The sequence below is a fragment of the Echinops telfairi genome, unplaced genomic scaffold (assembly GCF_000313985.2).
Source record: "Echinops telfairi isolate 266 unplaced genomic scaffold, ASM31398v2 ScPeMD7_7457;HRSCAF=8495, whole genome shotgun sequence".
NCBI lineage: Eukaryota > Metazoa > Chordata > Mammalia > Afrosoricida > Tenrecidae > Echinops > Echinops telfairi.
Genome location: NW_022111357.1, coordinates 32,923,664 through 32,938,100, shown reverse-complemented (window position 1 = coordinate 32,938,100; position 14,437 = coordinate 32,923,664). Strand labels below are relative to the sequence as shown.

The window sequence follows — 14,437 nt, the reverse complement described above, 5'->3', positions numbered from 1 at the left end:
CAGTGGTAGAGCTGGTGGAGTGGCATCAGAGGAGACCTGAGACGCAAGGAATAAGTGGGGGCCAGATCCAGGGGGAACCCACAGTTGGCTCCTGGGAATCCCCAGGCCTGTAGTTGTGTGGCTTCTGTTCAAGTGCAGGGCCGAGGATTCCTAGCTCCTCACAGAGCGGACCGAGCGTGTAGAGACAGTGCCCCCAGACCCAAGCGGAGTGGGCAGGGCCCCGCCACTTGGCTCCTGAGTTGGGGCCGCTTCTTGAGGCAGGGGCAAAGGAGACTGAGTTTTCCTCCAACCCTCAGCCTTCCCCTCCGCACCCCAGAGGCCCTTGCAGAACTCTGCCTCTTCCTCATGAGTCCTCTTCTCCCCGGAACCGGCCCTCCTAGCCCTTGTATGACCTCTCCATGTCCCTCTTGCTCTCTGTCCCAGACCCCAGGGCAGCAGCCACCACCCACAGCTCCTTCTTTTGGGGAATGGGGTACCTCGAATAAGAAGCCACGCTGTCCATGACCCAGCTCATGTCATCCTCACGCGAGTCGGCTGGAGAAGCAGGCTGGGAGCACCTGATTTGTCCCATTTTACAGAGGAGGAAACTGAGGCCTAGTGAGCCTAACTTGTTCAGCCATCTTTCCTGCCCTGCTATTTCTGGTATATCGCTCTTGAGCCCTGGCCGTGCCGTTTGGGGAAAGCATTGGACTTGGGGCAGTAGGCACCGAGGATGGAGTGCCCTGGGCGCCCGGCCTAACGGGGGCCCTGGCTTCAGCCCAAGGCAGGCTTTGTGGATCCGGTGGGGGTGGGGCGGGGCGGGCAGGTGGGCAGGGCTCTAGTCCTTGCAACCCGAATCCTCCTTTGCCACCATATGCGCTGGCCAGAGCTCTGGCGAGGGCCTGCCAGTGAGTCAGGAGGAGGCCGCTACAGGAAGTCTGGGAATGCTGGATTCTGTCTGCAGCCGGAGTCTCTGGCATTCTGCCTGGTCAGTGCTTGGGCAGGGAAACCATGACTTGGGCATGGGCCTTTGGAACACTGCTCATTCCCTTCTGTTCTTAAGCTTCTGTGACCTTGGGCCGGCGACTCAGGTCTGTGCCTCCGTCTTCTCACCCGTTAGCTGGGGGGCCCTGGTGGCACCATGGTTCAGAGTCGGGCGGCGATCCACAGTCAGCCTTTGAAACCGCCGGCCACTCCTCAGGAGATAGAGGGGCATTTCTATTCCTGTAAGCAGTTAGTCTCAGCAACGCATTGGGCCAGTTCTACCCTGCCCTACACGGTCGCTGTAAGTGAGCGTCCACTCAACAGGAGTGAGTTCTTTTGTTGTCCTTGAATCAGCCCTGGCTCTTGGAGACGGGCCCCATGCATGAGGGATTGGGCTGTTGTGGTTCCTAGGGTTTTCACAGGCTGATTGTCGGGAACACCCCCCCAGGCTGTTCGTCTTAGTCCATCTTCCTCTACAGCAGTGGTTCAACACCTTCCTCATGCCGCCACCCGTTCATGCAGTTCTTCATGTGGGGGTGACCCCCCCAACCATAAAACTATTTTTGTTGTTACTTCATCACTGTCATTTTGCTACTGTGATGAGTCGGGCGACCCCTGTGAAAGGGTCGTTCGACCCCCAAAGGGGTGGCGACTCCCAGGTTGAGAACCCCTGGTCTAGAAGATTCACTGAAATGTTCTCAGCATCACTGAGAGACGGGTAATTGGCTGCTCATGAAATGCAGAGCCGGGGAATTGAACTCGGGGCTCCTGAGTGGAAGGCAAGAATTCGGGTGAGTGGTCCTCCACTACTCAGCTGCCTCTTTCTTTAGCCCCCTGGAAAATGGGGATAAACATGCTACCTGTTTCTTAGCTCTGGTGGTGCTGTCAGGTAAGTGTTAGATTGCTAACTGAAAGGTTGGGGGTTCAAATCCACAAGATTCTGCAAGGGAGAAAGATGAAGCGCTCAGCTCCTGTAGAAGCCCTGGTAGTCAGTTATGTGTGGGGCTGTAATTACAAGGTCAGCAGTTTGAAACCACCAGCCTCTTCTAGGTTTTCTACTCCTGTAAAGATTCACAGGTTTGGAAACCCACAGGGTTAGTTCCACTCTGTCCTATAGGGTCTTCATGAGTCAAAATGGTGTCAGTGGCAGTGAATTGGGTTTGGAGTGAATCTGCCTTTGTCAAGGGTGACTGCCTCAGAAACCCTATTCAGGGTTGCTATGAGTTAGAATCAACTCGATGGCAGTGGAGTGTTGACGGTTTTTTGGTTAGCTCACGGGGTTGTTTGGGAGTTAAATGTGATAATGAGTTGTCACCTGCTTCACAAAGTGCATGGCATTTGGCAAAGGCTCAACCAGTGGTGTCCCTTGCTAGAATAATCTCCCGAGACATGCCTTAGCGATTTTCTTGTGGACTTGTTACAATTTTCTTCAGCCGCCACAGTGGGAAATCAGTGGTCTGAGCCAGTTTCCCCTGGCCTTATTTTGCCTGATACTATCGAGCTTCTCGGCGGTCTCTTTGCACCCGTGTGGTCACTTTGAGTCCTGTGTCGTCCAGGCGGCGAGGTCCACGTGGATGGACAGTCATGGTGAAAAGGTGTTTGTAGTGAAGTCGCGGGTCTGGCAAGCTTCTTGCCAGGCATCCCCACCTTTGTCTCCGTCTCCGAGGGCATCATTTCCAATGACTGATCCCCCTCTCTTTTCCCTTCAACTTTGACATTCCAATCACCTGTAATTATCAAGGTATCTTTTAAAATTATTTATTAATCATTTTATTGGGTGGGCTCTTACAAATCTTTTTTTTTTTACTTTATTTTTAATCATTTTATTAGGGGCTCATACAACTCCCATCACAATCCACACATACATCAATTGTGTAAAGCACATCCATACATTCATTGCCCTCATTCTCAAAATATTTGCTCTCCACTTAAGCCCCTGGCGTCAGGTCCTCATTTTTTCCCCTCCGTCCCCGCTCCCCCCTCTCTCATGAACAAATCTTATAACAATCCATCATTCAATTGTATTCAGTACACTTGTTTTGTATCTTTCTGTAATGAAAATTTAAAAACTGCATCTTGATTGCATGTTAGCTCAATTTCAGACTGAAGACATTGAGTAGAATTCTTCCATTTCTTCCTCATTGGCTTTGGTAATTGATGTGTGAATTTGGATTAACCAAAACCCAAACTCACGGCCATTGCGTCAATTCTGGCGTATGGTGTCCCTATGGACAGAAGGCAGCTGCCCCTTCGGGTTTCCGAGGCTGTACGTCTTTACAGGGGCAGAGAGGCTCACCTTTGAGGAAGTGACTAGTCTTGAACTGCTGACCTCTCGAAACCCACTCCCCCAGGGCCCCTCACAGTTGCACAGTCGCTGTATTGAGTGGTCTTCCTTTAGAGCTCTCGACACTCTTCTGTCATGTGCAACATTCTACTTCAGAGTCCGTCTCAGATTTTTAATTTTTGTTGACCAATGCCACACCATTCGTCTATGTCATTAGAGGCCCAGTCAACAGTGTCATTGTCTGATTCAGACTGGCCAATACCAGTCCACTTCAGCCCACGCATGCCTAAGCTCATGATCGGTGTGCGTTCCATTTCATGGTTTGCCGGAGACCAGCTCCGGCGTGTTCCTCACAGAAAGCTGAAGTTGGGTGAGTGGTCTTGAGAAAAAAGAGAATATAGAAAAGTAGGGTTCAGGAGGACCAAAGAAACATCCTGAAACGTGAATGTATGCAATGGCACTTTATTAAAAGCTGTGTTTTCTTTTATTCCCCATTTCTTGGCTCCTTCTTGGAAAACAACCAAGTCCAGACAAAAACATCTGCACTTTGCAGCCACGTCAAGGTTAAGCAAAATAGTTTGTTCCAAAACACCTTAGCAGATCAAGAAGCAAAGTTATTTTGCTAAATACAAAAGTTCATTTACAGTTCATACAGCTCCCATGAGAACTTTTTAACTAAGGGTGAAGTCCCACTCTTTATACCCATTAGGCCGGTTAGGATAGGGTTTTCACCCTCTCCATTCCCTAAGACCATGGGGAAGAAGTGGGAAATCACCCTACAATGGTTGATGACTTCCAAGGTCCCGAGACGCATTCTTCGTACAAGGATGTTTGCAGCGACTTCTCATTGAGAGGGTGCTCCTTCAGCAGACGAAGGCCCGGAAGCTGTGCTCCATGCTTCCATTAAAGTCCACGCTACTTTGAGGAGGCAGCTCTTCCTCGGCCATAGTCCGCACACTGGAAGTTTTGACCCTGTAGCTGACAACCTTCCAAAGCTGCTGCTAAAAGGCGTTCAGTCCTTAGCCCCTCAGCTGTGACCATCTCCCTCGTCAGTTCTTAGTCTGGACGCCCCAGCGAATGCTGGTGACCATGGGTGACCCGGCCAGTGTTTGAGATACCGGAGGCATGGCTTCCCGCATCGCAGCAACGCTCAGTGTGCCTCCACCTACTGCCAGAGGAGGGGCGCCTTCCAGTTGGGAATCCAGAGCCACAAGGGACTTTCTGGCTTTTTCCTTCCACAAAATGTGACACCCCACTGCCTTCAGCGGCCCCTGGGGGCAAGAGCACCTCCAGCCTCGGAGCTGAGAGCTCTGGCCCCCCACGCCTGGGCGGAAACTCAGCCTTCCCGGCCAGAGTTGAGGAAGCCCTTCCCCAAGCATGAGCAGCACCCCCTTCTGGCCCTAAGCTCAGGTGAGGACTCTCCACCTCTCCTCTCCTCCCCCAGGCCTCTGCTCCCACCCCTGGCTGTGGTGACTAACTGACCCCTGGCTGTGGTGACTAACTGACCCCTGGCCAACCAGCCTGGGCTCTCTGGCGCCAGCCCCTTGCTCTGAGGCCTGCAGCCTGTGGAGCTGCCCCTCCGCTCTGCCTGTGGACCCTTTGTTCTCGGAGGCTTCTCCTGACTCCCTGTTATCTGTCAGGGTGGTCCTGGAACGGAGACTCCTAGGGAAACAAATAAGGTCCTGGTGGGAGAACACTTCACAGAAGGGGCATGCTGGGTGGGGGCGGGGAGGACTCAAGTGGGGGCTGAAGATGGTGGCTGTCACTGGAGGAAGATAGCTGGGTAGGAGCAGAGATAGAGCACTGTGTGGGGCTGGGGTGGATTCCAGTCCCCTGACGTCACCCCTAGTCCCAGTCAGAGGGGAGGGGAGCTTGGGGAGGGCGTGAGTAAATCACCTGGGGTCTCAGGCCGTGAGTGCCAACGCAGCCACTTGAGGCTCACTAATCAACACCAGTAATGAGGGATCCTTCTCCTACAGAGACTCTTGGCACGTGCCAAGCACCTCAGTAGGAATGTCACAAACCCCATCTCCTGAAGTCAGCCGGCAGCCCTGACTCTACCAGGGGGAATCCGAGGCTCGGAAGGAGAGGGATTTGCCCAAGGTTGCTCAGCCTCTGTTAGTCTCCTGGGGCTGTTGTAAGAAGGAGCCCCAAGCTGAGGGCTTAATTTAGGACATCCATCTCTGATTCTCAGTTCTGGAGGCAGACGGCCAGGTGTGGGCGGGCCGTGCTCCTCCTGACTGCCCCAGGCCGGGAGCCCTTCTTGTACTTCCCACCTGCGGCCCTGGGCATGCTTTGGGTGTAGCCATCATCCCCTGTCCCTCTGCCTGGGTGATTGTAGGCACTGTGTTCCATCGTCTCCCTGCAAGTCGCCGTCCCACTCGCCCTCATTTTATAAGGATACCAGTCATGGAATTAGGACCCATTATAATCCCCGGCTTACCCTGGTTATATCTGCAAAGATGGTAATTCCAAATAAAGGCACACGTACAGGTTCAGGGAACCGGGGATTGGAGAGATCATGCAGGGGACACAGTCAACCCACAACAGCTGGTAAGGAGCAGAGCCAGGACACTAAGCAGGTAACCCAGCGCCAGGCCCTCAAATCCCGCCGTGGCCTCAAGGAGACTCCCAAGCCCTGATGCTGGCAGAAGCAAAGCCACCCTAGAACGCCCAAGAGAGGTTTCCTGTTAAAAAGTCAGCACTGGGGCTAACTGGGGCGCAAGTAATGCAGTATCGCAGCTGCTGCAGCCCAAGGTCATGGGTAGATGGTAGAGGGCCCACTGAGGATCTGGGTTTCTACTGCAGACCAACTGGGCTGCTTGTATCCGCCTGACATGCTGTTCTGGGAATTCCAAGGTGGCGATTGATTAGCACCCGGCGGCGGGGGGGCTGGGGGGGTGTTGAGAACTGGCATCTGTGCTGTGTCTTTGCCATCCCAGCATGGGGCAAGAGGTCCTCCTGGGTTCAGCATTCAGAGCAAATCCTTCCCTCCTTCCCCTTAAACTAGAGGGGCGCAGCCTCACGGTGTACGATGCAAAGATATCCCTTGTGGTTGTGTTTGGTCACGTCAGTCAGTTACCAAGTAGAAGGAGCCCTGGAGGGGGATTGACCAGGGGGACCAGGTTATGTCCCAGCTGTGTCACTGACCAGCTTGGTCTTAGCTATGGCCCTTCCTGCCTGGGCCCTGTCGGTGGTGGATGGACACGACTTGACAGACCACTGGGAACAGTGACCCATCCTGCCAGTCCCCTCCCCTCATTTGCCGTGTCCATTCATCATGTCCCTCTCTGTCCCCAGACAGCCTCTTAGTCCTCACGGTGGCCACCAGGGAGACGGAGGGGTTCCGACGCTTCAAGCGCTCAGCCCAGTTCTTCAACTACAAGATTCAGGTAAGAGGCTCCTGGGCTAGACTGAGGCAGCCGGTGGGTGCTGGGTGAGTCCTGGAACTGGGTAGCCACCCGTCACAAAACTCTGGAGCCCCTGTGTCAGACCGAGGGCAGCTGGGAAGATTTCTGGAAGCCAGAAGGACGGAGATGAGTTAGGGGAACGGTAGGAGTGGGTGATTGCAGGCACTGTGTTCCATCCTGTGGGATGGAACAGAGGAGACTGGGAGGTACGCAGTGGGGTTCAGACATCAGGGGGCATGAGGCTCACAGAGCAGGTGGGTTAGCAGGCAGGGCCTGAGAATAGCATTTCTACAAATCACCCCAGGGGATTTGGGGGTGGATGCAGTTTGAAGATCTTACCTCACCCATCAGTGACGTGGACTGGTGGTCCTTTGTGTGCAGACCACGGAGCTCAGCCCTGCTGGGAGACATCCCCCATTCAGCTGAGGGTGCCCAGTGCCTCCTCTGTGGGGCATAATGCGGGCACTGGGGATAGCGCTGTGGAGATGCCAGACCACGTCAGTGTCCACATGGCCCATTCAGCCCAGTGGCCTTAAGCGAGAAAAGTGATCTCAGTGCTCATGTGAATGAGGATCCAAACAGACCGCTTCAGTGCCGGCTCGATGGAGGCATTTGGATCGCTCAGCATGGCAGTGCTTTGCCTCCCATCTTGCGCCCGCTCGGTTTCACGTGCTCACAGGTCTCCTCTGCGTGGCTGCAAGGTGACCGCCAGCCACAGACTCCACGTCCCAGCTTTGCAACCTGAGTAGAACAAGAGCCGGTTCAGGAGTTTTAACAGAACAGTCCCCGGGAGGACTCTGATGGGCCTTGATTGGGTCATGTGCTCAAGGCGCGTGCGCATAACTGACTACCCAGACCAAACTCACTGCTGTCGAGTTGATTCCAACTCGTAGCGACTGTAGCGACCCTACAGGCGGAGGAGGACGGCCCCTGTGGGACTCTGAGACTGTACCTCTTTGTGGGACAGAAAGTCTCATTTGTTCCCCCGCAGAGCAGCTAGTGGTTTTAAACTGCTGACCTTGCATTCAGCAGCCCACTGTGAAGCCCCGACACCACCAGTGCGTCAGTGTAGCTGAAGGGGTGGGGCGTTCTGACTGGCCGGCTGCCTCAGCCTCAGCCTACTCCAGAACACTCGTCCCACAAGGGTGGCGGGCAGAGAGGTACTGGACAGAAGCAAAGGCGTTCACTGCTCAGGTGAGGAGTGGACCATTTGACTGGAAAAGGATGTTCATTCACCTACAGCCAGTAGCCGGGTTGTGGTTCAGCTCTGGGCTGCTAACTACGAGGTCTGTGGTTCCAGCCACCAATGGCTCTGTGGGAGGAAGATGGAGCCGTCTGCTCCCAGAACGGTGGGCAGTGCCTGGAATCCAGAGGAGCAGTCTGTTCTGCCCTGTCGGGCTGACAGGAGTTGGCGCCGCCTCGGTGGCAGGGTTCAGGTGGAGCCAGTGGTAAGAGGTCCTTCTTTGCAGGTTCTCGGCCTTGGGGAGGATTGGAATGGGGGACAGGAGACGCCAGCAGGCGGAGGGCAGAAGGTTCGGCTGCTGAAGAAAGCCCTGGAGAAGCACTCAGACAAGGAGAACCTGGTCATTCTCTTCACAGACAGGTATTGGGCTGAAGGCTTCTGGGCTGGACCCCTCTTGGGCAATATAAGAATATTCTAGAAGGCGAGCGCCCCCCTGCCCCCCCGAGAACATTGGGAGTGAGGGGATCACGTTGCTTAGGGTGTTGGAGAACTCATGAACCTTCAGCAAGCCCTTGGGGTGGAGCTCAGCCCCTCCCTTGGTGGAAAGAGGGGAGGTGCCTGCTGGGATTCGAGTGTGAGGAGGACATGGCCAAGGGGACTGTCTCTGTCCAGAGTTGGTGGACACATGGCAGGCTGGCCCAGAGACCTGGGCAGGGTTATTTCCAGAGGGGCCCAGGGCTGGGGCAGAAGGGGAAGATTTGTGGAAAGTTTGGTCTGTCCTCCCACCTGCGCCCTCACCCACCTCACTCTGGCTGCAGCTATGACGTGGTCTTTGCGTCGGGGCCCCGGGAGCTTCTGAAGAAGTTCCGGCAGGCCAAGAGCCAGGTGGTCTTCTCAGCCGAGGAGCTCATCTACCCAGACCGCAGGCTGGAGGCCAAGTACCCGGTGGTGTCCGACGGCAAGAGGTTCCTGGGCTCTGGAGGTGAGAGAGCTGAGTTTGGGGCAAGGGACAGGGGGCCCAGCCACTGTATCCCCCTGGCTTGAGCCTCCTCCCCGCACCCCCCACCACTACGTGGGTGACTGACATGGTTCAAACCCAGAATCTTCTGAACAGCTTGTTCCAGGACTCTGTAGAGGAACAGAACCAGTGAGCTGTGGAGACAGAGGGGGTCGCCTCAACGAATCAGCCTATATGATGGTGGGGCTGGCCCGCTTAGAACCCGTAGGTCAGGACATAGGCCGTGTCTCCCAAGAGCTGTGGGTCGGGCGGTGGATGCGTTCAAAGAGGGGGAGAGCTCTGCCAGCGTACGGGAGGCAGGACACTGACGGCGACTCTTCTCGGCCAGTGGATTGGTGACATTGTATGAGATGACACTACGGAAAGTGATGAATCATATCAGATTGCATTGTGGTAATGGCAACTAGACGTGTGTTTCACCAAACCATGGGCACCCCTAAGTTCGTCAAGTTGACGTAAAGAATGAGCCATCACACAAGGTGACGGGAAGGGAGACAGCTGGAACCCGGCCACAGTACCGAAGAAACTGGCCAGGCTTCTGTGAAGAGGACAGCCACCAAGATGCTGTGGGGCAGCTCCCCGGTGACCCACGTGGCCTCCTTAGCCATACACCCACAGCACTGACAAGAGATAGCAGCCACAGAGCTCCTGAGGGGTTCGCCCCTAAGCCTGCAGCTCCTCTCGTCTCGTGAAACAGCCACCCAGCAACACCGGGGAACCCCCCGGAGCCCCCTCCGTCCCCTTCCTCGCCCACCCCCCCCTCCACCATCACGAGTCCCACTGCCCCACCTCCTAAAGGCTTCTGGAACCTGCCCTCTTCCGCACCACGTTCACGCTACCTCCTCTGTCATCGGGCCACGGCCCTCCCTTGGCTCGTGGATCTGCACGGTAGTCTCCTAACTTCTCTGCCCGCCTCCAGCCTCACCACTTTCTGGTCCCTCTGAACTCAGCAGCCAGAGGGACCTTTTGAAGATGCAGATACCCACAGGGCTCCCCCACAGCCTCCGCATTCCTGCCCTGTACATCCAGCTCCGGCGTGCTCCGGAGATGGGCCCCGCCCTGGCTGCCCACCTCTCTTTCCTTTTCCCTTCTCTTCCCGCTAGTCTGTACCCAACCAGGGAGCCAAGGGGGTCCCTGTGCTGTGCCAGGGCTCAGCTCCTGGCGCACAGTCTGACATCGGCTGAGCCTGCCCTGGGCACGGCTCCTCTGGGGCGTCTGGCCTCATTCGGTCACTCCCCACCAGCTTCTCCACCCCGAGGTGCCCGCTCTGTGTGGCTGAGGTGGGACGGCCGAGTGGGGGCCACACTGGGGGCCAGACTGGTGCAGGGAGGGAGCCTTCTCTCTAGGATTGGTGGGAACTGATCAGTCAGTGATGGAAATTGACAGGCCAGTTCCAGCTGCAGACACAGCCTCCTCTCAGTCCAAGGGGACTTCCAAGAGGAGGCAGGGTTGGGTGAAGGATGAGAGGCGGGGGGCTGGGAGGCCCAAGGAGGCTTCTGCCCTGGAACCTGGAAGCTAAGTGTGCGTGTGTGTCTCTTTCTCTGTGTCCCATGCCCGCAGGGTTCATTGGCTACGCTCCCAACCTCAGCAAACTGGTGTCCGAGTGGGAGGGCCAGGACAGCGACAGCGACCAGCTCTTTTACACCAGGATCTTCCTGGACCCAAAGAAGAGGGTAAGAGGCAGCAGGTGGGCCCAAGGAGAGGGGCTGCCCAGGGGCCAGGCTGCAGCGGCCACAGGAGAAGCCCCTGGAGCCAGGGCCCTGGGTGGGCAGTGGCATCCCCTCTTCCGTTCATACTTCGGGCCACACGTTTGCTTGGCAGATAGTGAGAGCCTGACCCTGTGTGGCAGGTGGGTGTGAAGCTGTGACTGAGCAAGATGGGCTCTGCCCATGTGGAGGGAGCCGAGAAACAAGGAGCAGGCCGTGGACGTTGGGTGGTGTGAGGACAGGAATGGGCTCTGTGTGTGTGTGTGTGTTTTGAGGGTGCCTGCAGGGCTAATGGGCCTGGTCCTGGAATGGGGTGTGGTGTGTGTATGTGTGTGTGTGTGTTTTACTAGTTAATAAATTTTATAGAATTCTGCAACATCTCATGAGAATAAAACAAATGATCCAATTAAATGTGGGCAACTGACATGGACAAGTTCTACATGAGCACAAGGAAGTGTTGTGGAATTCCCGTTCTTCTCAGGCTATCTATAGTTTGTTGTGGTCCACACAGTCAAATGCTTTGGCATAAACAGTAAAACACAAGTAAACATCTTTCTAGTATTCTCTGCTTTCAGGCAAGATCTCTTGTTCATCATCCTCTTCTGAATCCCACATGTGTGTGTGTGTTTTGAGGGTGTCTGCAGGATTCATGGGAGTGGAGTGTGTGTGTGTGTTTGTGTGTCTTTTGAGGGTGCCTGCAGGACTAATGGGAATAGAGTGTGTGTGTGTGTGTGTGTGTGTGTGTGTGTGTGTGTGTGTGTGTGTTTTGAGGGTGCCTGCAGGACTAATGGGCCTGGGTCTGGCAGTCAGACTCAGAATTGTTTTGAGACAGGCAATATGGCGGGGTGGTGATGGGGGTGGGGGTGGGGGTGGCAGAACCAGGCCAGTGCAGGCCAGACACAGCAAAGTGCCCTCCAGGCTGGCAGGAAGCTCAGGGATCCCTTGGGGTCAGGGTCCTGGATTCTTCCCTGCTCACTCCTCTGACCCATGCTGTGCTGTGTGACCTTGGATAAGTTAACTTCCTCCTCTGGGCCTCAGCTTTGATCATCCATGAAATGAAGCGGTCGGGCTTGCGCAGTGGAAATGGATATTTTTGTTAACGCAAACCTTCCTCCTCCTTCCCCTTTGCCTCTGAGGATGTCATTTGCAGAAACCCAGAGTCCAAAACTCAAAATTTGTTTGAGGCAGAGGCTGGGGCCCACAGTGCACCTGTCCACCTCTCCCTGGCCTAGGGGCTCCCTGAGACGCCATTGAAATGAAAAGAGGCAGTGGTGCCCGGTGGTAAGAGCAGGGTCTTTGGTCCAGGCTGCTTGGCTCAAATCCCAGCTGAGCCAGCCAATAACTGTGTGATGTTGGGTATTGTACCCAGCCTCTCTGTGCCTTACTTTTAAAGTCTGTACAATGGGGGTGACAATAGTACTTTTTAACAAGGCTGTCACACAGGCGACTCGCCTCGGTGGTGTAGTGGCTACAAGTCGGGCTGCGATGCAAAGCGGTCCGCAATTTGAACGCACTGGCCAGTCAGAGGAGGAAGACGGGGCTGAGTCTCGGAAAGCACAGGGGCGGTTCTGTCCTGCGCTACAGGGTCACTGTGAGCCGGCGCGGACTCGATGGCGGCGAGTTTGATTGCTCTTTTAATTGTACAGGTGAAGTGACTAGTGGAAGACTTAGGACACCAGCAGGAGTTGGAAGCGAGTGTCTGATGCTCTACAGCCTGCCGTTGCTGGTGTGGTTGAACCAACTCTTGCCCTGGCTTGCCTCCAAGTCTGGGAGCCCCTGGCTCCCTGTAGATAGGTCCCAGGGACATGGCCGTGGCAGGCGTTCCCAGGCCCCAGCTTCCCTGACAGGGTGGGGATGGGGGAAGCAGCAATAGTTGTGGGGGGTCAGGCAGGGGCAGACCCCTGTCCTCTGCCCAGGGTCTGCCCCTCATGCAGCCTGGCCTCTTTTTTCTTGCAGGAGCGGATCAATATCACCCTGGACCACCGGTGCCGAATCTTCCAGAACCTAGACGGTGCCCTGGGTGAGCAGCCCCCACGGGGAGGGCAGGAGGTCCTGAGGGGGGTGACTGAGGAGGAGGGGTTGCGGAGAAGGGACAGCCTGAGCCCAGGGAGGAGAGCAGGGCTGACCCCTTGGCCTGTAGTGCTGGGAAGCCAGCCACCCCATTCCCAGAGGCCACCTGGGCTCCAGCTGTGTCTCTGTGCTGGGTGGTGGGATGGAGTCCCCAGAGCCCAGATGAAGGCTTCCTGGCTCGGAGCAGAGGCCGGACTGGCAGGGAGTTAGTAGATGGCTGAGGGGGAAGCCAGGGGACCAAGGGTCCTTGAAACCACAAGCACCTTTGGTCTGGCCCTAAGTCCGTGGCTGGTGAGGGCCGCACTTTGCACTCTCTTGCTGGGTGACCTCAGGGAAGTCGCGCCCCCTCTCTGGGCCTCAGTGTTCCCACCTTTAGAGAGGGGAGCTGCCAGTTGGGGGGTTTTAGGAGAGTTTGCTGAAAGCTGTGACCCCCTGGGACTCCTGGGGACAGCCCAGGATGCGAAACAGAAGGGCACCCCCAGAGGGCCTCCCTCAGACAAGGGAAGGCCCCTGCATTTTCTAGGGACAGACCAGCCAGCTTCCTGCTGTGTGGAAGGCGTCACCCAGAGCCTGGGTGTTGGGGCCCTGTCGGCCAGTAGGTGCTCCATCACAGCAGGGTGCCACCCACCACCTGGCCTCCATCTGGCTGCCTCTTCCTTGGTGCTGCTTCCCATGCCCGTCGGGACAGGTGGCTCCACAACCCCATCACTAGGGTCTTGGGGTGTCCTGGTGCCGTGTCTGGAGGTGAGGTGGCTTGGTCTTTGCTCTTCCTCCATATGCCCCCAGCACGGAAAGCCAGGGTGGAGGTGGGGGGCATGCTCTGTAGTCAGCGCTCCCTGTGCCCATCCCGTGGTGCCAAGCACACATAGATGCCGGGGCTTCCACTCACTCCGTGCAGCTGGGACTATCCCACTTCATAGATGGGGAAACTGAGGCTCAGAGAACCACAGTGGCTGGTCCGAGGCCACCCTTGGTCGCTCGTGGAGGGGTGGAGGGAGGGGGCTAGGACTGGAGTCCCGCCTGTCAGCCCCTGGACCTGACTCAGGACGGGGCTGTGCTCTCTGGCCCTCAGATGAAGTTGTGCTCAAGTTCGAAATGGGCCATGTGAGAGCGCGCAACCTGGCCCACGACACCCTCCCGGTTGTGATTCATGGCAATGGGCCCACCAAGGTAGGGAGCAGCTCAGCCCGGCGGGGGGCAGGCTGGAGGGGACCAGGGCCCCGATTGCACCCTTGCAGTTACCCCGGGCCTCTCTTTGGGGTCAAGGCCTCCCATTGGGCCCCACTGTCTCTTTACTTCACATCTGAGTTTAGTGGGATCCTGCCTTTCCCTGTTGTGGGGGTCAGTGACCTCCTGCCCACCCCTGCTGGACAGCAGAGCACATAGGAGGGCACTGTGTCCTTCCTGGTCTCAGTAGCACTGCGTCTAGCTCCGCCCCTCCCCTCCTTCCAGGGCATATTCACTGCTTCTTCATTCAAGAGACATTCTAGACTGTTTGCTCCGGGGCGTCACTGCCCTCACAGAGTTACGACAGGCTAGGGTGTAGACCACGGCACAGGCTGGACCTCTCTGCATGTGGGGGGCTGGGTCCTGCTGCACCCTGGCTCCTGGAGTGTTTCTCCTGGGGAGATCTTGCTCACCTGAGTCAGGGTCCTTTGGTGACTGAGTGGTGGAGGAGCTCCTGAAAAATTCAGGTTTCCTGGCCCCACCCGAGAGCTGCTCGGTTGGGATTTCTGGAGGGGGCCAGGACTCTGCGTTTCTCAAGTGCTCCAGAGATGGAACACACACTGCCCGCAGCAGCTT

The 14,437-nt window shown here is 56.4% G+C and overlaps 1 protein-coding gene across 1 annotated transcript in view; it reads left to right on the top strand.

Annotated features, from left to right (window-relative positions):
• The window catches only part of PLOD1 (procollagen-lysine,2-oxoglutarate 5-dioxygenase 1), a 38,662-nt gene that overhangs the window by 2,957 nt on the left and 21,268 nt on the right, over nt 1-14,437 (top strand). The window contains exons 2-7 of the mRNA XM_004705425.2: nt 6,548-6,639; nt 8,127-8,260; nt 8,659-8,822; nt 10,419-10,531; nt 12,521-12,584; nt 13,707-13,804. Of these exons, the coding sequence (XP_004705482.1) occupies nt 6,548-6,639; nt 8,127-8,260; nt 8,659-8,822; nt 10,419-10,531; nt 12,521-12,584; nt 13,707-13,804 (665 nt within the window). The remainder of the gene's footprint in view (nt 1-6,547; nt 6,640-8,126; nt 8,261-8,658; nt 8,823-10,418; nt 10,532-12,520; nt 12,585-13,706; nt 13,805-14,437) is intronic.